The 24,585-nt window shown below is 36.6% G+C and overlaps 1 protein-coding gene across 2 annotated transcripts in view; it reads left to right on the forward strand.

Annotated features, from left to right (window-relative positions):
* The window catches only part of nol4lb (nucleolar protein 4-like b), a 128,239-nt gene that overhangs the window by 27,537 nt on the left and 76,117 nt on the right, over nucleotides 1–24,585 (forward strand). For both annotated transcript variants that reach the window (XM_056449508.1, XM_056449509.1), the window contains exon 2: nucleotides 91–238. In XM_056449508.1, coding sequence (XP_056305483.1) covers nucleotides 124–238 — 115 coding nt within the window. In that variant the 5' untranslated portion in view covers nucleotides 91–123. The remainder of the gene's footprint in view (nucleotides 1–90; nucleotides 239–24,585) is intronic.

Genomic DNA, 24,585 nt, shown 5'->3' on the forward strand with positions numbered 1-24,585 from the left:
GCACACACGCCGATATGAGCAATCCTGCTTCAGCTGTCGTACTGACATCTCTCTGGCTCTGTCTTTCTCTCTCTTTCTCTCTCTCCGCAGGATGAGTGTTCAGTGAGTAGCGAGGAGTTTGATATGAGTGACCCCACATGGATATCAGCTGAACGTCACGGCACTCTGTCTGACCTGAATCACCCCTCCAGCACAGATAGGATGCACAGCCCGCAAAACGCACACAAGGAAGAGGACGGTAAGAGTCGACCCACTGATTACTCTAGAGGCTCAAGTGAAGCGCGTGTGTAATAAGTCATTTCCTTAATCAGGATTTTTCTCTTGTTGTTTGGTAATCAAATATAAACAAACCCCTGAAAGGGTTACATCATGTTGCGTTAACACTAAATGTTAGATATTTTAAAGAATAGTTCAATTTAAAGGAACATTTATGAATAAAAGGAGGGACAGGAAGATTTTTCATTTTTTCGGTGACTTTTTCCTTGTAGTCAAGCCTGATTGTGGTGTTATGTGTGTTTTGTGTAGTTTACTGCATATGTTATTTGATGTGTTTAGAATAGTTGAATAGTTTAGAATTAGTGTGAACTATATATGCTACAAAAAGACAAACGTTTCTATTCTTTATTATAAAATTGTATTATTAATAGTACAATTTACAAAATGTAGTATTATTTCTGTAGGAAAAATGGCCATGGTAAAGCAAAATGTTAGCGTCACATGATCCTTCAAAATTTAATGTAACAACCTTTCTTCAGTGGTGGAAAGAGCACTGAAAAGTCATACTCAAGTAAAAGTACAATTACTTAGCCAAAAATATTGTGCATATAGATTATAGTTATAAAGTGTAAATATTACTCAAAGTATGAGTAAAAAGTAGCCTTTTAAAAAGGACACAAGAGTAGTGAGTATTACACTGTGAAAAGCTGATGCTTTTAAATGCAATGTGTGTGTGTGTGTGTGTGTGTGTGTGTGTGTGTGTGTGTGTGTGTGTGTGTGTGTGTGTGTGTGTGTGTGTGTGTGTGTGTGTGTGTATGTAAACGTAACATTCTGCAGTGCATTTAGATCTTAAGACTATTTGACGATTTCAGTCATTGTACAGTAAATATCCGCCTCATTCTCATGAAGAGATGATGGAGTAGACCATCTTCTCATTAGTGACATTCAGTCTAAACAGTCATTGCGTGCAAAGATTTTGGACATATTTGGACATGTGTTCAAATTGTTCATTATTTTGCTAAATTATTATTATTTGATTAGACGGGAAATACAGGACTGATTTTTAAGTAAAAAATATACTCAAGGGAAAGTAAAAGTACACATTTTAAAAACTACTTAGTAAATTACAATTCCTGAGAAAAGCTACTCAATTACAGTAATTTGAGTATTTGTAATTTATTACTTTACACCACTGTTGAAAACAGATGTAATGCTTAATATTTTGTGAAAACCTCGATACATTTCTCATTACTATTACTTTTAGCCAGTCCGATGCATTCTTGCTGAATAAAAGCTAGTGCTTCCCACACATAGACTTCACTTGGGCAGGCCACCCAGGTATATTATCGGCTGTCCAAGTATATTTTTTGTGACAATTTTTTACTGTTATTATCAAGCTTTTACACTTTTTTTCGTATCCACCCAATATAATCAACGATCCACAATCGATTAAGTAGTGAAAAATATTTATTTGTTTACCCATTTGGTTCTGTGCGCACGAGACTTGTCAACACTCCCACAGACAGTCTCATATGGTCTGCATACCCAAAGAGACATGTCTTTTTGGGACTTTTTGGGACTTAAAGTTTTTGGGACATGTCTTTTTGGGCTGGGGTTTCTAAATCTCCTAAAATGTCTGGGATCTTTTGCTTTTGCTTTCTAAAGATGTCGTTAATTGTATCCGTTTTTACATGAGAGCGAGAGAAACATTAAATAATTCATTCCTTAATCTAAACGGCTCAGAAAACTTTACTATATACTTGGAGAGCATGAAATGACTGATCTAAAATGGCTGCAAAATATAAGTACTCCATTAGTAATGGTTAATCAACGCAATTGCCCTATTTAAATAGTCTACACGTTTTATTATGATCATTTTTAGAGATGTTGTCTATTTTTATTCCTTTTTCTGTCATTTATTTCTCATTTGCTGTATATGTTATTAATTTGATGATGTCAATATATTACGTAGGCTATTTTATTTACAGAACTAAAATGCTTTGGCATTCAAGTTTACTTCGAACTTGAGAGAGAGAAAGAAGCAGATTTTACCTGTCAGTCCAGAATAGCATAAAAGTAAGAAACATAGTGGATTTCTTTTTTTTTATTCCAACAGATTTTTTTTTACTTTAGTCTATTAAAAAGTAACAGTGTATAATAGTGTCATAATAACTAAAATTACACTACCTGACAAAAGTCTTGTCGCCTATACAAGTTTTAGGAACAACAAATAATAACTTGACTTGTAGTTAATCATTTGGTAAAGAAAGCATTCTTGCAGGGCTCCTAGAGTTCACCAAGTTTCTTTGCATTCACCTTCAATATTTCCTGCTCCATCTTACCCCAGACATGCTCAATAAGGTTCATGTCTGGTGACTGGGCTGACCAATCCAGGAGCACCTTGACCTTCTTTGCTTTCAGGAACTTTGATGTGGAGGCTGAAGTATGAGAATGAGCGCTATCCTGCTGAAGAATTTGCCCTCTCCTGTGGTTTGTAATGTAATGGGCAGCACAAATGTCTTGATACCTCAGGCTGTTGATGTTGCCATCCACTCTGCAGATCTCTCGCACACCCCCATACTGAATGTAACCCCAAACCATGATTTTTCCTTCACCAAACTTGACTGCAGGTTTCAATAGGTCTTCTGCAGTATTTGTGATGATTGGGATGCAGTTCAACAGATGATTCATTGAAAAAATCTACCTTCTGCCACTTTTCCAAATGATCAACTGGAAGTCAAGTTATTATTTGTTGTTCTTACAACTGGGATCAATGACAAAACTTTTGTCAGGTAGTGTTTTGTAAATTATGTTTTGTTTGTCGCATATAGTTAACTATTTTGTGATGTGGGTAAATGGTGTGTTTCAATCCGGCTACCACCGCAAGTATGTTTCAGACCTGTGGGAAGCACGGAAGCCATTCAAAATAATTGATCAGTGGTGTAGATTAAGATATAAAATAATAATTCATAATGTATTTACTGGAAATCGTATTGTTAGAAGTGTATTATTTACCTCATTACTTTAAGTAAGGCTTAGGTAAAATTCTTATTGAGGTTTTGGGAAGTGTTATTGAGAAGTGAGAGAAAGAGAGAGAGAGAGAGAGAGAGAGAGAGAGAGTGTGTCAGCAGATGAAGCATGTTCTTTTATACACATGCTGTTTGAGAGCACTGGAATGGCCAGAATGAGGCGAGAAGAGATGTAGTTATCGATTGTGATCGAGTGGCCTCCTCCCTGCTGCTTTCAAGGGAGGAGAAGGATCTGGACAAAGAGAAAAATTCATAGACGAATGGAGATAAGGAGAAAAAGAGCGATGGAAAGAGAGAGCAGTGAGTATATAGAGTGGTGTGGGCATGTTTTTAAATTGCCAAAGGAAAAGTACAGCTGAAAAAATCATTTATTCACACTTGTATCGTCTCAAATCTGTATTCTCTTCCATGAACTTCCATGACCCTGAAGGCTCTGCATTTAGATAATGACGGGCAAAGCAGAGAGCGTTTTTCCTCTCCCTCCCCTTTTCCTCCACCTATGGTGCAAATATAACTGTAATCTTTCTGCATTGAAGGCAAGTGCAAAAAGCTGCTTTTGAAAGACACATACATACAGTTTTCTTTTCAGATGCTTAGGATAAACATATAGGCTGAATGCAGACGTGGACACACACCCACACACGCATACGAACACTGAGCTTCTGAATCACAAACCGAGCCCTCCCAGCAAACACCTTTTCTTGCTCCTTCAGCCATGACAAGTGAACTCTCTCTTCAGAGAGAATCAATGAATTCCTATCAGAAATACATTGATTTCAAATAAGATTCAGCAAACTCTCTATGCTCATTACAGTAATGCTGAAGTTCTTAAAGGGTAATTCACCTAAACATGATCATTTGCTCTTGTGTCACTTGATAATATCATTTAATCTTACTCCAACATTGACAAAAGAAGATATTTTGATGAACGGAGGTTAACTTTCATAATATGGATATTTGTCTCTATTTTTCGGTTTTGCAAAAGAAAATACTTTAAAGCCCCATTCATATCACCAGTGCTCCTATTCATTTCAATGGAGAGCTGGCCACTTCAAGCGACATGAGTGACAGTAACAGAATGTAAGCTTGAATAGCAATGGGGAATGTGTGACAACTTCAGAAATCTACTTTATGCAAATATGAAGTGACTTTCACAGGTGATCACCAATAGGAGGGAAGTTAGTGGAGAGCACGTGATTCATCTGCTGTAGTGGGGTGATGGCTACTTCATTCAGGTAGTACTCAATGTGCTCTCCAAGAGTTTAGGAACCCAGACAGACTGGCATTTGCACTTTATATTTAGATATATGGCCGCGGTGGCAAACTTCATGCATTGGTTTCTTGTTCATTGTTGACATTAAACACTTTATCTACCAACTGACCCTTCTGTAAGCCCCACCCTCCTTAGTTACTGTTGTTATGCCTGTCAAGCTTTCGTGCCTGGCACGTCTATTAAAATATGTATGCGCCGGTGTCAGACATTCCCAGGGATATACTTAGTCATTTTGGCGAACAGGTGAGATATCTGAGAAAGCCAGACAAAAAAGGACTGCAGTATACATTGCAGGGGTATATTCACGACTTAATACGCAACCGATTAGAAAACTATTTAATCAAAATTGAAGCTAGGTTAGCCTAGCCACCTCATACCCTGACTATTCAACAGCTTAGTTCATGCACAGCAGGATAGGTGACATTTAAAAATAATCTAATAATATCAAATTAAAGCATGATTTCTCTATTTTTAGCCAAAAAAAGCCTGATGGTCTAATTATAGTGCAATGAAATATAGCGTTACTAACCAACGAGGAAACACGCATGGACAGTGCTTCTTCATAATTCATTCATAGAAAGAACAGCCAGAAAGGGGAAATTGATGGATTTGTGCCAAATATTAGCACCATTGACCCATAACAATGTACAGTACCTATAACTGTCTGTATGTTTGTGTGCGTTTTATACAGTTTCTATTCAAATTTGCAGTTAAGTGGAAAAAAAAATATATTGAAATACAAATTAAAGTATAAATAGCAGAAGCAAACAAATACATTTTCCCTACCAGCAAATATTAATCCAACACCAAATATAAAAGCAGACACTAACCCGCGATATTGTCATCACCAATGACAAAATCTCCAAAAGATCGACATTGAGTTATTGCCGTCTATCACTGAATGTGTTATAAATATCGAAAACAAAACCAACCTAACTGCGCTCTTTTAGTGCCCCTCGTTGCTTGATCCACGCTGACATTTCTCCGCTTGGGTTTTAGGTTTTGGAAAGGGAAAAAAAATTCGACCACCCCGTCCAAACTTTTAGGATACCAGGTATCAGATTTGCACAATCCATATGCACAACGCTTTGGCTTGTTTCCCTCGCTCGAAAGCTTGACAGTCCTCCTGCGCATAGCTACGGTTGCTAAGCCACGATTGGTGTGTGGTGGCAGTTTTGCATCTAAAAAAAAACATTTTGAGAGGTGTTTTGACAATTCAGAGCCATTGTACAAGTGAAATCAAAATCCAGAATTTTCTGTGTTAATTTGTTTTTCAAGGGATAGGGAATTGTGTTTAAAAATGGTTACTGCCTGCATTGCCATGGCTGGTAAAACAGTGAACAAACTATACATTAAAAATGTTAAAAATGTTTAATGTGAGTTGGAATATACTTGTATATGGTGAATATACTTGCATATTCTGAATATGCTTGACATTTGTCAAAGAAAAATGAACTCTATTAGAACAAACCTTTAGTTACAGTACGTGACAAAGTTGGCGTCAGTCCCTATGTATTTTTTAATAATGTTATAATTATTTAATATCTATAAATTACATTATAAATGTATAAATTTGATTGTAAATTTACAGCAGAGAGAAATCGTCTACATGCTCTTCTGATTGGTTGTGATTTCTAATTGATTTTTTTTTTTTGCATCTCAACTCCTAGTCATATTTTCTTGTATGAACATACCAGTTTCATGTTGCAGAAGTCCCATCACATGGTGTCTAGATTATTTCAAAAAACATGCTGCAACTTTCTAAAGTGACTTATATAATTCTATAAGCATCAAGAAGATCCATAAAGTGGACACTTTTGGATTTGTGCCAAGTTTGTTTGAATAGTGCATTTCCAACATGCTGGTAAAATACTCCTGTCTAAATGTGCGGTTCCTGGTCAGAATGAGCTGCAAAGTGCATTAGATGGAATGGCAATTCTATATGCATTTATACATGCATTAGTAGATTTTCTATACTTGTTTGTAAATTAGATTTGGTGCAAGAGAATTAGAGAAGAATTTTAAGTAGACGTTAAGACTAGGGGTGCTCCTAAGATCAGTATCGGCCGATAATCACATTTCATTACTCGATCGGTACTTGCCAATCTGGCTTATCTCATGGAGCGATCACAGGTGTTATAGTTTATAGTTATAGTTTACAAGCAGAGGAAGACGCACAAGTGCTCCCTTATAGTCTAAGCTGAAGTAAAATGAATGAATGAATTTCTTTAAAGCTGCTTCTGGCCATCACATGTTCACACCTAAATGGTTATAAGAGATGTGTTTAAGGTATTAAATGCAGGATCCTTAATTTATTCTCTTAGGTAAAGCAAGATCTTCCCTTAAGGATCATTCATAGAGGGAAAATGTGCTTAATGCATTTTAAAGCTTAAAGCATCAGAATCAGTACTTGGTATCGGCCGATTACCATGACAAGGAATAGGTACTTGGTATGGGCTGCAAAAATCCTGATTGGAGCATCCCTAGTTAAGAGTGTAAAAAGTACATGCATACTGTATGGTGCTGCCTTGTTTCATGGTCTTCATGGCTTGAATTTCAAGGCAAAAGTATGACATAAATCATAGAACATGAATGCAATGTAAGCTGCTTTGGATAAAAGCATCCCTGAAATGCTTAAATGTAAAACTTTAAAATGGACTTATAAACAGTTGGAGAGTGCTACTGACCTTTGAATCTTCTCTCGTGGAGGTCCGGCGTGGGCACAGCTCTCACTGAGGCCCAACAGATGAGAAAGACCCACTGAACCCTTCTATCAGCAGGACTCTGACAAGAATGTATAGAGTTGATGATGATGGAGGAAGAAAGATGGAAAAAGAGATAAAAGAGAAAAAATAGGGAGGTCATGTAATCAAGACCACTCTCTTTGACTGATTAGAGTTGCTCTTGAAAGTGAAATGTTCTGCCACATGAAGAAACCTCTGTCACCTTAGGCTGATTTGAGATTGTCTGAATAGGCAAATGCGATCTTACAGATTTTCTTATACAAGTTTCTTCTCATAGGTGGTCACGTATTAGGTGTAGTTGTCTCTTTTTTTGTCTTGTACCAATTTAACCTCTTGTAAAAAGTTAATGATTGTCTAGAATGCACAATTGCTGTTAATCTCAACCCAGCTTTGTGGTTTAACCTGTGGACTAAAACAGATTGTGTCTTACTTTAGTAACTTGTTAGTTCATGTAGCTGTTGCAGTCTAGTCATTTAAACTGCACAATCTGTGAAGTGATAGTATTCATTTTATATTTAGAGGTTGATCTTTAGTAGTTTGTCTAACTAAAATGCTTTAAGGCCTTTTTATATAAAGTACTTTTGAACAAAACCATGCCAAAATATAGTTGCTGTTGTAGTTTGAAACAGCATGCTAAAGCACTTTACGGAAATCTGTAGGAGTGTCTTTTTACACTCACCTCTGTTTTCTGGCCTTTTGCACTGACTCTGCCTAGTTTGAACATTAAAAATGACAATGCATTCCCCTCCTCACAGCACAAATGGTGTAGAGAGTAAGATGTGTTGTAGTGTAGTAGTGGAAACTTTTGACATGATTGACCCAAGTTCAAATTCAGCTTTTGCCAAACTTCTTAACCCCCCACCCCCCACCCCCACACACACATTAATTACCATATTTCAAAGGCATTTATGGATAGTTGTACTTTATTGTCCTAACTGCCTGCTTTACCGAATGGTTGACCGTGTTATTGACTGTTTAAAATAAGACGGTTAAAGTTATTTAAAGAATGACTGTTTTACATAATGCTTTACACTGCACAGCAATGTTGGTTTACAAAAAAATTTAACAAACAAAACCCTGTTGTACTACTACTCTCGATTTTGGTTTTATTGTAAAAAAAACCCCAAGAAAACATGTTAAATGAGAATCTGAAATATTTTACGGCGTACTTGAATAAATAAAGTTTTTGAATAATTTCTTATTCAAAAATATATAGTTCTTGAATAATTAGTTATCAAAAAAGTTTTATTTTGATCATGTTTTTAAATAAACTGGTCTTACATTTCATATTTTCTGATTTTCATAGTAGATGTATTCATTCTGGTAATTTTACCATAATTCGACATATCAACCATTTGGTAGAGGTCGATATTTTAGAAATTATGGGTTGTTTTGAAAAAAATGCATTGAGCGTGTTAACTAGCGACATTAGGAGTTAAGAAATGCAGTCCAATTTTTTTTTCTTGGCGGGGCAGTTAAAGGGCTAAGGCAAGCTCCATGTGATAAATATTCTCATTTACACTTTGTGTAATGTAGTCTTAATACTGTGGTGCAGAGATCTTCCACTATCAAGTATAAATAGCATCTAAATATACTTACTACACATAAAAATACAGATTCTACCTGCAGTATGGTGTAACTTGAATATATTGTTATAAGCAGATGCTACTGAAAAGTTTTCTCTTGCTGATAATCTCCTTTGACCTACCATTGGTTCATGGAGATTATGTAATAAGTGGGTGTGATTCTGCAGCTCCGCCTGCTTTGATTTAAACGTCTCCTCTTGCTCATTTCTTCTGTTCAGTCGATTGAGAAAAAGAGAAAAGAAAAAACCTCATAGAAATTGACTGACAGTGTTTTTGTGGCCTATTCAAAATGTATAAAAGGGTTATTGAGCCAAAAAAAAGTTATTTTTTAAAGGGAGTTCACCCAAAAAAGAAATTGTGGTTAATTTACTCGCCCAACTTTTTTTCTTTTGCCGATAATAATGAAAGATTTTAGCTGAAACCCAGTGCTTTGTGATTCATGAAATGCATGTCAATGGCTAACGGGACATAATGGTTCAAAAAAGGTCCAACAAAACTAACGGGATGATTGGTCTGTGTAAGAAACTTAACCTTATAGTGCTCAGCCTAAATAAGTACAGCCCTCACAAATCTCTCTTTTAAATTGATATTTTTAATAGGAAGCTATACAGTATTATATTTGTGCATATACATTAGATTAGTCTGTACTGAATCCAAATCTAGAGCCCATGTAACAAAATAACTTATGATGACGGTCCAAAAACTAGTACAGCCAAATTTATGTTATAGAAAAATATTAAATATAAATTAAAAAAGAGGAAAAATCAAGAGAAGCAAAAATTTGAAAACATTTGTTACATTTTGCTTGCCTTATCTTTCAATTTCTAAATATGTTTGGTGACTAAAATATGATTTTAATAAATATATCTTTGTAATAAATCTGTTTAAATCTAATTTATATGCACCAAAATACATATTCTGGTGTCTATATTCACTGAGAAATGGATAAAAATATTCATTTTCAAAATGGGGTGTACTCAATTATGCTGAGCACTGTATTTACAACATTATTAGCTTTAATCCACAGCTTGTGCAATCCCCAGCCTTGGCTCAGCATCTTCAGGTGCACCCGTCTTGTATGTGTAGGTGTTTTACATGTGGTTTGTGTGTGATCAGAGTGTTGTTCTTGACACTGGGGCTCCCGCTGTTTGTAGTCTTGTTTTGGTGTCCTCTCTCTGTGCAAGAGCCCGGGGTCAGACTGTTAAAATGGAGAAAGAGAAGAGAGTGGGGGGAATGATTGAGATGGAGCTGCAGGATGAAGAAAATTTACTTAACACCTCAGTATGAGGTAGAAACACACATGTAGTGCAGTTCACTGATTTAGATAAAGGAGCTGAGAACAATGGAGCCATGTTCTCTGAACAGATGCCGTCAAGGTCACGGTCTGCCCCAAAGCACTGCACTTCCCCTGTACATCACTGCACTCCGTGATTGGTCTGGAAAGCTTCATCAGATCCCTCTGTTGTGATGTATAATAGAGCTGAGATACTGCATTAAACCAGCACTTTATTAGTGTTTGAGCCCTGCAGCAGTAAGGTAACTAGTATTTAATAAATGGAAACAAGTGATTCATATTCTTACCAGGCTAGTGTGCATTGAAAAGGGTTGTTAAGCTACATTTACACAACATCGATGCAGCCAAACAGATTTTATTTCCGGTGCATTTTAGAAAGTTTCACATTTACATGACCGTGTTTTCAAAATGGTCAATGTTTGCACTTTGCACAATGGGAAAAAACACTGTATTAGGTATACCTGTTCAGTATTTGGCTTTGTCACCCTTTTAGTAAACAAGGAGGTAAGTTTATGAAGGAAGTAATGATCACTCTGTGCTGATGTGTATGTAGAATTTACCATGTTCAGAAGATGCTTCTTTGCTTTTGGTTGTAATGTGAAGTAAATCCACACTTATGGATCATCAGCGAACATGAGCAACAGCAACAACACTATCACTTATACTTGTACTCCACCAATGTTGTGTGTTTGTTCATGCTTGCCTTTAATCTACACCTGTCATTGTTTTTTAAAGACTCTCTTTTTAGGTGTTTACATCGAAGTTACAATTTTTATCTTTTTATAGTACTACAAACATGGCGTTGTCATGTAAATGAACTGGCAAAATGCTTAAAAAGTAATTGCTGATTGATGGTGTGTAACGTGTGGTCTGGTGCAATATGGCTGCCGTTATGTCATCCAGGTGGATGCAGCACACTGGTGGTGAATGAGGAGATTCTCCCCAAAAATGTGTAAAGTGCTTTGAGTGTTCAGAAAAGTGCTATATAAATGTAAGGAATTATTATTAATAATTATGTCTTGATATCACAAAATATCCCCAGGTCACAACAAATGTATTATTAAAATCAATAAGAATAAAAAAATGACAAATAATTAAACATAATCGTATATAAGAGTTTGTTATAATAGGCTTCGTGTCATACTAAAGAGAATAGTAGTAGGCCTCCGTCGGTCAGTGTTGACCATGGATGACGTATCCTAACTCTTATCTTGGGGCATGACTGATTGTCTGAGATAGCGTCGTTGGTGGCTGAAGAGACCAATACAGGAGAGGCATTCTTTACCGCAGCAGTCGCATTAATAGGTGGCTCCCTGGCTGACGTTCTGCACCTTTCGGCGAACTCGTTTGTCCTCTGATGCACGCATCATGTTCTTCTCACCTGACTTGAGCTGTTTGGTCAAGGTGCACCTCCATTTCAGGCGGTCTGCTGCGAGGTCTTGCCAGGACTGTGTGTTTATGTCGAGGGCTTTCATGTCCCTCCTCACGACATCTTTAAATCGCAGAATTGGGCGTCCTGTGGTTCTCTTTCCAGATGAGAGTTCTCCGTAGAGGATGTGCTTTGGGATTCTCCCATCCTCCATGCAGCGCACATGGCCAAGCCAGCACAGGCGACGTTGTTGGAGCATCGTATACATGCTAGGAAAGCCGGCTAGAGTTGACGTTGGACGTTGGAGACTTTGTCCTGCCAGGTAATGCCCAGAATGCTGCGCAGACCTCGTAGGTGGAAGGTGTTCAGTCTCCTCTCTTGTATTGCATAGGTGATCCATGTCTCACTCCCATACAGTGCTGATGACACAAGTGTTGTACACTGCCATCTTTGTTGCGGTTGTCAGCCTATGGTTTGTCCACACTTGGGTTGTCAGGCGGGCTAGAGTAGAGGCTGCCTTCCCGATCCTCCTGTCAAGCTCAGCATCCAGTGAGAGGTTATCTGTGATGGTGGAGCCCAAGTACGTGAACTGGTGGACGACTTCAAGCTGGTAGTAATAAGATAATAAGATTTTTGGTCATAAAATATCACATGTTAATAACACTGATAAGTACCCTTTGAAAAGCCACCTTGATTTTGTACTTTCTTTGTGATCGGCTTGTTCTTAATAAATATTGTTGAATTTTTGTTCAAAATGCATAATAAGAGCTCGCTACACATTCATAATGTCCAGATGAATACTGGTCATGGTGCACCTTCGAGTCTAATGACAGGTTTCTTGTGTCTCATCAGAGGTGGTCATAAGCTGAAGCTCAGGGTCGCCCGAGCTTGAGTGATTCAGACCTGCTATTAGTGCTTGGATGGATTTGAATGACCTTTGTCATTACATGGGTGGTTTTGTTTCAACCCTGGTGGCAAAGTAACTCAAAGGACAAATGCAGCCGAAGCCCAGAGCCTGTACCGAGTGTCGAGTCTGTATGTGTGTGTATTTGGGAAAGTAGGCCATGTGAAAATGGCAGAGTGACTTTGACGGCTTTCCCTCTGGAGGCTGATAGAGGTCAAGTGTAAAAATAAATAATTAGATAAGCGTGTGAAGCTCCTACTTTTTATTTAATGCTCACCAAAAGGTGTGATTATCCTGGAGGCCATTAGACATGGATATCACAATACTGTCCTCATGGCCAACACTTCACCCGCTCAGAGTGGTCCATGGTGGTGGTATGAGCTTCAGTTTGAACTCAACTGATCATGTGACCAATTTGTCAATATGTGAATGTTGGGGTCACTCAATTTTTTTGTCAAAATACAGTAGGATGGTAATGCTGTGAAATATTATATAAAATAACTATATTCGCATTCGATACTTTAGTTAATGTAGAAGTAATAAATATAGTTAATCATTTTAAATATTTAAGTATAATTAATGACTCTAATTAAAATTTTAAAAACACACATTAAGAAGGTTTTCAAAAGTGCTAGAGCAAGCCCAAGGATTTATAGAAACATTAGGCATCAGTTACCTATGGCGGCTGCTAAACTTTTTATGAATACAATGATTTTCCCTCATTTATCTTATTGTGCTACAAGCTGGTCCCACACGAACATTACAACATTAAAACCATTGTATATTATCTATAAACAAACTGTAAAACTTTTAACTAAAAAGCCAAGTATCATTACTGTAACTGTATTGAACAACATAAATTTTTTATTTTATGCTGATTAGGATAACCATTTTCAAGGTATACCGTTGGACAACAGTATCTTCAGCAGAAAAGCTGAAGCTGATATCCAAAGATACCATTTTAAACTGTAAAGAAATCTGTTTTTGAAACTAATGAAGACAGCAGAAGTCCATGATTCATTTGAATTATTCAGCCTGACATGTTTACTGCTCCAAAATATTATAAATCTTTAAAAAAATAAATATACTGTTTTTAAAGGGTACATTTTTATTTGTTTTTTACCCAGACATTTTAAAAGAATATATTTTTGAGCAGTAATCACAATACCGTAATATCATGAAACGTGATATTTTTATCCAAGGTTATCATACCGTCAGAATCCTTTACCGGCCCATGCCTAATGCTGATGTGTGTTTAATATGTAAAATATTTAATGATCTTGCACCACCACCTCTCAAACAATGTGAAAGATAGAATAAAATACCAGTGAATATTAGAGAGAGCACCACTTTCAATCATTTTAAAACTGTTCTTAAAATTTGGCTTAAAGAAAATTAAATATGCAACCACTGATTTGATTTCATCGATGTATTGTATGTATTGTATTGTAAGTGTATATAGTATTGTTTTTTGCCGATAAACTTGTTACAACTTGTTAGTGCCCAGAGACTAAAGATGTAAATTAGCTATGTAGCTAACTCTGGCACAACATGAAATCTTTTACATTGTCCCTGAATAAATAACTAAAATAAATAAATAAATAAATTAATTAATTAATAAAATATTCTATTTAAATATAGTTTAAAATGTGATGTAGTGGTTAATTTTTAGTAGGATTTATTTCCTTTTTAATCAGAAATCGTTCTGATATGATGGTTTGCTGTTCTAGAAACATTTCTCAATGCTGTAAGTGTTGAAAACTAGGAATGTCCAGATCCGATCAAGTGTTCAGAAATTGGGCCCGATTACATGGTTTTAGACTCGATCGGAATCGGACGTTACCACTACCAGAGAAAGTAGTCCGGCAAAGTAGAACACGGAAGCAGCTTCAAGCGGAAAGCGCGAGTATGACTGTGGTCTGGCGGTATTATAAAGTTGATGATGACAACATTGCCATATATAGCAAACCATGAGATATGTAACCTTGGGATTGCTTGCAGGGTATTTTAAGTTGAGGTGCTGTTTGTTTTTATATTCGATTATTTTTATATTTACTGTTGCACTAAAGTCCAAAAGTGAAGAATTTATTTTATTTATTACTCGATTGTTCAAGCTACCTCATAGAAGTGCTCTGTTTGTTAGCAGAGTTGTTCAATGTTAAAATAAGGTTAGTTAAATAAATAATAAGGAACATCCTGGATCTGTTTCTTCGCTCTGCTTTATTCTTTTTTTATGTATTATAGAAGTATCGGATTGGGTTTCGGCATAAGTAGATACTCAAAATCAAATGACTTGAACTTGAGGGCAAAAAAACCTGATCGGGACATCCCTATTGAAAACATTATGGTTGCTTTTTGTGGAAGACAAGCATAAACAAAAACATTAACTTGCAAATTAATCATTCTAATTATATTGTAAAAAATATAAGTAATTATAAGAAAGTAATTGTATTATATTGTGAAAGTTTGTACTGCCACTTTTGAACATTTAATTACATGTTTGCAAAATATAAATATAATAAACAATAAACATCTTACCAACTCCAAACCTACAAACAGTTGTTCATATATAGTATAAATGTGTTAATATATTCAAAAAGGAGGTGTTATAACAGGTGAACGTGTATAGAATTAAGTATATAGATGCATTAAAAATGATAAAAGTTCAATCAATTGTGATTATGATTTTTTTCAAAGCGTAAATGAATATAAACGAGCCAATTCTGTTCAAATTCAATGTCATACAACAGTTAGAAAGCATGAAAGATGTGTGCGTGTCTGTGAGAGGATACCTCTGGCTGCACTAGAATGCTTGTCAACAGGACTTGCAGAACATCAGAGGCCCAAACATCAGTAGATCTGTCAGAGTTAAATGCTCTATCAGCCCTCTCTTTACCACTTCTCCCCTGTACTAACCTCCGTTCATCATCACAGCTCCTGTCACCTCCTCTCTCTCTCTCTCTCTTCTTTTCACACCAGAGCTCTCTGTGTTCATCCTTTAGACAGCAGATGTCTCTCATCTGCTCTGAACTGTCTCAGGGTTTACAGAGATGTCTAATGACAACATCCGCAGCAGGTACAGTCATTAAAAGCAGAACAAGCGAGTGTTGATCCACATTTTCCGCCAGGAAACCATTTTAGTCTTGATTGAATGGGCAAGCTGAAGCCCCCAATCACAGCTGCCACTCACTCAGGGCCTGTTTACACCTGGTGTTCACATGTGTTTTGGTCAGTCAAGTCACAAGTACACTGGGGAGACACATTCCCGTTTAAATATGACATTTAAATGCATTTCCACCACTTTCTGACACTTCTCTCATGCAGGAGGAGGGATTTACTGTAGACTGTACTCATTTTGTTTGTCATTTTGTCAACATTTGTAAAACTAAAAGTACAAAAGAAATAAAATACTTTTTTTTTTTTTACATTTGTTTGCCTCTAACACAAAATGAATGATTATCAGCAGCAAAGTTTAAATCCATTTGGCTAGCAAATCAACAATGCATAACATTATATTTAAAAGTAGGAGACTCAGAGGTGTTTTGCTGCTGTTTGCACACATTTGATAGATATAAATAGTTGACTTTAGTAGAAAATTGCGTGGAATCCTGTTGCGCACCTTTGGATGTGGTCCAAAGTGGTCAGGACTAGACATACACTGATATTCGATAATTCAGTGTATCATAATAGTGTCATGGGCACTTCAAAATACTGTGATTAATACATTATTATTTAAACTCGTAGAGTGCTTTATAAGAATATTCACATTGTATTTCTGTGGTGTTCATAACAGCACCAAATGTTTGGAGACGTGCTTGGTTAATTAATAGTTCAAAGATTAATATTTTTGTTCATAAATCTGGCCTACTATGTACATGCTGAAATATTGATTGAATATTTATAGGGCTATTTTACACTCACCGGCCACTTTATTAGGTACACCTGTCTAACTGCTTATTAACAAAAATTTCTAATCAGCCAATCACATGGCAGAAACTGCCTAGCATCAGAATGAGGAAGAAAGGTGATTTAAGTGATGGCATGGTTGTTGGACTCAGACGGGCTGGTCTGAGTATTTCAGAAACTGCTTATCTACTGGGATTTTCACGCACAACCATCTGTAGGGTTTACAGAGAATGGTCCGAAAAAGAGAAAATATGCAGTGAGCGGCAGTTCTGTGAGCGCAAATGCCTTGTTGATGCCAGAGGTCAGAGGAGAATGGTCAAATTGGTTCGAGTTGATAGAAAGGCAGAAGTCACTCACATAACCACTCATTATCAGGTCGATCCTTGAGGCGGATGGGCTGCAGCAGCAGAAGACCACACCAGGTGCCACTTCTGTCAGCTAAGAACAGGAAACTGAGGCTACAATTTGCACATGCTCACTAAAAATTGGAAAATAGAAGATTGGAAAAACATTGCCTGGTCTGATGATTATGCTGCGACATTCAGATGGTAGAGTAGAAATTTGGCATCAACAACATGAAAGCATGCAACAAAACAAAATCTGCAGCAACTTGGTGATGCTATCATGTCAATATGGACCAAAATCTCTGAGGAATATTTCCAGTACCTTGTTGAATCTATGCCACAATGGATTAAGGCAGTTCTGAAGGCAAAAGGGTTTCCGACCCGGTACTAGTAAGGTGTACCTAATAAAGTGGACGGTGAGTATATGTTAGCACTGTATATAACTAAACACAATGAAAACCTCAAAAGCTTTTATTAATCTTTGTCGATATTGATTTCTTAATTAATGCCTAATAATGTGTTAAAGTCATAGTCATAATCTGTTAAATTGTAATCCATACATGAAATGTAGTTAATAACTATTAATTATTCTATAAAATTCAGTATTTTCTTGCAAATAATAACAACATAGTAACTGTTATAAATCTTTTTCTCACTGTCAATTTTAACGCATCAACTAACATTTTCTAACGAGGCATTATTGTAAAGTAATACCCATTGTAATTTAATTTGGTTGAAACATTTGTTTACTTTGAACATGTACTGTATATACAGTAAAGGAGAACACAAAGTATTTTTTGTTTTTATACCTGTTTTTGTTTTCAGCTTAGGTAAAAAAAAAAAAAAAACGTATATCCTCATAGGCCTCAAAATGAAAATGCACAATAATACAAGTTGTAAACAGGCCTTCACTCACTGTTTGCTTTTGGTTGGTAACAGTTCAGACTCAAAAGTACTAAAAAACAACAACAAAAAAGACTATCTGGGTGAGGGGATGACACTGCACTCGGTTTGGACAAAGCAGTAGAACAGAGTGTGAAAAAGACTTTTTATGAGTGTGTATGTGTGTGACTCAGACTAGCAGCAGACTAAAACATGACAGTGGAAGCTTCACAAAAAATGAGTGTTATGGCCGTCTAGTTGCTTTGTGTGAGTAGACTGTGATTATGTGCGTGTGGGACTGAGTTTACAAAGAGTCCTTTTCTAAAGAGCACAGCAGTGACTGTCCACTTTTTCAGTGGCCTTGGTTCTGGAAGGATATTTTGCTATTCAGTTGCTCAATAGGACTTTTAAAAAGTAGCTTTATAAAAGTTATTCGATAAAGAAATCCAACATGAACTCGGCTAACCAGCTCTGACATCTGCAGCATTACAAACTTTTATGTCGTGTTGATGTATAGCTAGGGCTGAGCGATTTGGATTTGATTTGGATTTCAAAATTAAAATCTTGGTTAATTGAACATTTTAACTCGATTACGATTAATGAACGATTATTTTATTTAGTTATTTTATTTTTTTGCCCTCCTAGTTCACTGGCAGTAAATATGTACAGTATTTATACAGTAAATATGTTCACATATTACCAGTGAGAGATTGTTGAATGAAGGGTGCATTACTTGATTTTAAAATAATTGAAGGAAACACAAACTGTCTACTGTCTATGATTAATTATTGAACATCAACATTGAACAACTGAAACTAATCCGCACCGCCCACTCTCGTCACCACTAACAAACCGACCAATCACAAAGCCTGCGCTACACGTCATCGCAATGTGTGGTTATTTTTTTGAGAGGTGTGCGGCCCGGGTATGCGAAGACTGTGCCACCCCATACGCGTGTGCTCGACGCAGAAGTATAAATCAGTCTTAACAGAGCGGGGTCACGTGACTCTATACGCGTATGGAAAGTAATTGAAAAAAACAACCAGGAAAAATTAGAGCGATTTTCAAGTTATGAATGTTGATTTCGATAACTTTTACTTTTCGATTTATCACACAACCCTATGTAGAGCCATGTTATATGCCACCCATGTTTAAGTTTATGATATTATAATTTGTTCTAATTATATAATAGCTATAATCGAATTAATAAATAAAATAACAATGCAGCTTTATCCTGCAAAATGCTAGGCTTTACCCATTTGTCAGCAAGATATTTGAATAATTTAAATTGTAGTAAGATCACTTATTTTTTTTGTATTTTTTTAGAAGTACAACTCATAATAAGTTCACTATTTTCATCATTTTAACATGTCTGTTATGCTAAATGATGATGAAATGCTATTTCACCTGTTTTTTTTATTTTATTTTCTTAAAGGGCATTTGAAAAAATGAAAGCAAAGATATATGCTATTACTGCACTTTTTTAAATATACTTGGATACAGTATAAATCCCTTTTGTACATTAAAATTGAGGCATATACCTCCCACAATGGTCAAAGTATTTTGTAAGGTAATGCATAACTGCTGATTAACTATGTAAGGCAACGTTTGTTCAAATATGTACAATCCCAACCAGTGAGATCAAAATTTAAATTTAAATTTAAAGTTTTTTAGAAATTAACTACTACAACAGCTCATAACAAAGTTATGTTCCATTGCTTAAATAACAACACACGCTCATTGTAAAAACGTACCTTCGTATACATTTCTTTAGAGCACGAATTATGTAATAAGAGCAATGTGTGGCTGCATTTTGTCTTTAAAACGAACGATACGGGGCAGTATGATGCCGCCGCTGGCTTCTGTTTCTTTTTCGCGCTACGAGCTGACCGCTTATCTTTGTGTGGATAGCTTTACTGCTGTTACCAGTTTGTCAGTAGCTCGCCATGTATGTCGGCGGACTTGAGACACAAAGAAGAGTTGACCTTGATGACAGGGTTCGAGTCTGGAAAAGAAGTGTTCCATAAAGCAGGTAAAACAAAAGGCAAAAAAAAAACAAGTAACAAACCGAGTAAGAATGTGGTAAGATCTGAAAACATGTTAAAAGTCAGTCAAGTGCTTTTTTTCTGGATTGGTTTTGAAAACATTGTCGTTTGGGTTTAGGGAAGGGGGTGATCGAGTCAGTTAGTGCTTTTGAAAACACTATCGGTTGAGTTTAGGGAAGGGGGTGGGTGGAGCTATCAATCGGTCAGTCAGTCGACAGTGGCCTCTGGTGGATTTACATGAGAACAGCAGTCTCGAATGGCACTTGCGGGAAAAATTTGAGATCTGAAAAAGTGTACACAGCGGCCTCTAGTGGATTCGTGAAAACAAAAACTGCAAAAGAAAACGTACCTCCAGGGATGTATTTCGCAATCTCCAGAACTGCATATAGGGGTATGTATCAATATTGAGCCTGGGTTGTTAAATAACCTCAAAACTCAATCCTAGTATATTGTATAATGTAAATAAATTGTGCTATCATTAACAATCATTTTTTTATATAATCTTTGCTACTTTTTAGAAATATCTTGTCCAGGTATTCTCTGCACTTTCCATATGCACATGACTATCACATGCTAACATCATAGCATGACCTTCTGAAACTATAATAAAGCAAAGTTGTGTCCTTCAGTGGAGTTGATGGCAAATGTTTGAGTGACAGGCAGGAGAGGAGCAGGCAGGTTCATTAATGTTGTCAGGTCATTCTCTAAGGTTTCAGCAGGTCGCCGATTCTTATCTGAATCAACCGTCCGACCGGGCAGCTATAGACAGAAATCCCACCCATGCTGAGGAGTGCAGCTATTTCCATTAAGCTGTCCTGTCAGTCTTGCGCATAGATGGCCCGGCGAGCAGTCATTTGAAACAGACGCTCGTCTTCGTCTGCTTCCGAACATGATTGTGTGTCCTCCCAACATGAGCCTACGAGGGAATAAAGAGACTGTGTGGGAGAGACCAAGGGCGATAATCACATGATCACCTAATGGAAATGTTATTAAAAATGCAAGGCCATTAACATATGACATTTCCCAGTGTGTGTTCTATTTGATTATGAGAATGTTTGCCGAGTTAATCTGGAGGACCAGGAGCCAGATAGCGAGGCATGGTGGGGAGGAATAGGGAAGGAGATGGCTGATAAAATCTGAAGGCCTCTTCAAATGAGTCCTACAAAAGACTTGAGTGTGAAGAACGGGCCAGTGTTTTCTCCTCCCCCCCCCCCCCCCCCCCCTCTTTAGCACACATGATCAGGCTTCCCCCTCTCCCATAATGACTGCACATGGGGGCAGCGGCTCATGAAGATGCATTTGAAGATAAAAGGACGAAGAGAATGTGAAAATGTGCCGAAGATTCCTCCCTTGATAAATCTTTAGTCTTTTAAGAGTTTAAATGTCCCCTTGGGTCTGAGGCTGTTCAGATTTCGTACTTCCATACTAATCTGCTTGACTGAATTCAGTGTTTATACAATATCTGACCTTCTACTGTATTTTTGTAATGCATGTGTACTGTACGTAAATTTCTGGAATGCTGTATCACACAATGAGATGCATTCAACTTGACCTTCCAATTTCACAGTGAAAAATGAGTAAGTATGCAGTGAAATATTTTGTATGCTGCAAGTAAATGCGATAGATTCCTTTTGAACATGGGGTTAAACTGTTGACATGATGTATTGCTATTTCTTTAAAATCGGTATATATTCAGACACCCTATAGTTATGGAGCCACAGGCGGCGCGACTTGTTGCTTGTGCTCACGTTCATGCACACAAAACCAGACAAAATAGACTGAAGCTTTTTCAATGCCCATATACAATACTGTACATTCATGGGTGAAGTTCTATTTCGTTTTTCGATGAGAAATAAAAAGCGGTCGGAAAAAAATGTGCAACAGTATACTCCTATGAATATCTTGCCATTCACATTGCTGAGAGTTAAGATTATGACAAATTTGTAATAGGAAAGCTTCTGATTATAGTGACATGTTTGCTCAAACTTTCCAATTCACTGCCATCTTGTTGGCAGATGAAGTCGATAAAACAGTTTGATTATAAAGTATATTTAAAAGTATAGACTATGTAGATCTGGCAATGTGGGACTATAGTTTTAATATTTGTTTTCTTTGCATGACACATCAGCATTATGTATAGAATAACTCGTTCAGCATTGTCTTCAACGTTGCATAAGTATGTGTTTCATGTGCCACTGGATCTCAGGATTGCTGCGAATGTCAAATCCTTTACATTTTTTTCAGCAAAGAAAGTCCAGAGTCCTTCATGAACTCAGTCTACAAAAAAAAAGCCTAGATGCACTTATAGACTGGAAAGTAGGTAGTTGGAAAACATTTAAAAAGTTTTTAAAGACTGTTGAAACACTGAAAATAAAAAGTGATTCATATACAAAAAGTCTTACTTGTAGCCTATTTACTACTAAGTTAGTAAGTTATTACTTAAATATGAATTAAGTTGGAAACATCAAATAATGGTCAATAGACATCTTAAATGAGCCAATATTTGATTTAAATAGTAGATAACTAATTTAGTACATATACTGTGCAGTTTGACGTAAGGCTGGGCAATAAAATCGATATTGGTATTTATTGACTGTACACCATAGTCAGTAAGGATAAAAAAAAGTTCAATATAAAGGCCATAGTTTTATTAAAATGTGGCTGCTGAGCACGTGCCTTGGAAGCAATGCCAATGCCAGAGTGTATGTTTGTCATTTCTAATGGAGGTGTGGGACTTGCGTGTGCAAATAAGTAGCAAGGCTCACATGGTGTGCAAGCATTGTGCATGTCAAACATGCGCATTTTCCAGGTACACCTAGTTGAAAAACATCTGAACTTTTCAGAATGCCGCGAACGCACTGCGATTCATGTAAGTAGAACTAACTAATCTGCTTTACACTTTGTATGGAATATATACACATTTCAGTAATAACGGCACATTCAAGCACTGCATCGCTTTTTACTTTTCTCCATAAATTTATATCGAAGCTGAAGCAATGATTTGTCCGTTTGTCATCCTCTGATAAAACGCTTCGTTGGTCATCTAGTTATGAAAAGAAATGAAATGCCGTGGCTAGCAGCAGTGAGGATATTGTAAATAAAGGATGTAAGGATGTCACCTGAGTGGCTTTTTAGTTTCTTTTTATGTGCATACCTGCTTAAGTAGTATGTTTATTTATTTATTTATGATTTATTATTATTCATCTAAAGTTTGTTTTGTTTGTTATACCTTTACAAATGGATAAATTGATAATGGGAGAAATAATAACTGATAATTTATCTAAACCAAGTGTGATGTTATCGTGTGGCAAAAATGTCAAATTTTGTTTTACAATACTATGTACACTACCTTAATATAAACTTTGAATATTGAATATTACTTTAGTACTTCTAGTACATAAGCAAACTGGTATTTTATATCATATTGGTTCAATATATTATCACTCATTGGTTTGTGGAGAAAATAGTCTTACCGTCTACTGCACTGTATTTTTCCAGTGTCCCATTTATTTAGGCTTGTACATTTAAAGAAAAAGTTGAATGTGTGTATGTGTGTGTTGGGGTGCTGAAGGCCTCATTTACTGTGGGAGAGGACGCTTTCCACTGAGCCAAGGCCAGAGGTTGCTTAATTATTAACTGCCACCCCTCAACGCCACCCTCAAATAACAAGCCTTTGAATTAATTATTACACTTATAGGTTTGTGCCTGTGACCGATGCCTAACAATGTGTTTTGTCTGCAGGATTAACAGCCTGCTGTGATTTTCTTTTTTTCTTCTTCTTTTTTTTTTTTAGAAGATACGCAAGTTTTTATCTTGGGGCAATTAGATGGCAGATCTCTGATTACAGTGTTGCTTTGGGTATGTGTGGACTGCTAGACACAATTGTGGATTATGAGGTGAAGTACAAAAGACATGTATTTGGTCACCTGTTCCAGCATGCTCAGCATTTCAGGCCTCGGTGTGTGTGTTTGTGCACCTCTGCCTGATTGTTTTATGGGGAGTGGGGTAGGGAAGCTGTGTAAAGGTTGCTCCATAAATCTCCAAAATGCCCCTGAAATTTGGACCCGGTGCTATCAGCTCCTTTTGCTTTTACTGGAGGGTGAATAAAACACCGTATTGGAGCAGGGAGATAAGATAAACTATTATAAAAAGAGGCATTGCACCGTGCCTGTTTGCTCTTCTAAATTTAAAGCAGGTGTGTTCATGGCACTGGTGACCTTGGTTCGATTGGCACTATGCAGAGAAAGGGTGACAAACATGGGTGTTTCCTCAGGAGAGATTAGGTAATAGTCTTCTTTTAAAGGAACAGTTCACCCAAAAATGAACATTCTGTCATCTACTGTAGGACTGTCACAATATCTATTTTTTTGTTGTATGATATATTGCACCAAAATATATTGAGATAAACAATATTATAGTCATTTTAAGGCCATTTTATGCCAATCATTATATATTGCCAGAATGACATGAAATATAATATCATCACAGTGCAAGTACACTCTTCCAAAGAACGCATAATATTTTATTCGTAAGAATATTTAATTTAATTATAATCATTTGAACAATTTAATAATTAGGCATTGAAATCAGAATGTGAAAAAGTATATCCTAATTCCTAAATAAATAACAATAAATGTTAACAAAAATGTTACAAGGTAAAAAGTAACTGTCATGAAGGATTTGGACACGGACAACTTTGAGGGTCCAGCTGCAGTTTTATTAAACAGAGGATGGTCAGACAGGCAAGGGTCGATAACAGGAGCAAATGGGTACATACAGGTGAAGCAAAAGAGTAGTCAGGTCACAGGCAAAGAGATCGGTTCAGGTGGCAAACTACACTGTAAAAAAAATCGTCACATCACGGCTGAGTATTGTTTTACTGTTACTATGGACATTATGACATACCTTTGTTTTTGTACAATGTAAAAAAAATCCGTTATTTTATGTAAAATAACGGCCGTTAAATTACAGAAATGTCCTTAAATTTTAATTT

Source organism: Danio aesculapii, chromosome 23, assembly GCF_903798145.1.
Source record: "Danio aesculapii chromosome 23, fDanAes4.1, whole genome shotgun sequence".
Taxonomy (NCBI): Eukaryota; Metazoa; Chordata; class Actinopteri; order Cypriniformes; family Danionidae; genus Danio; species Danio aesculapii.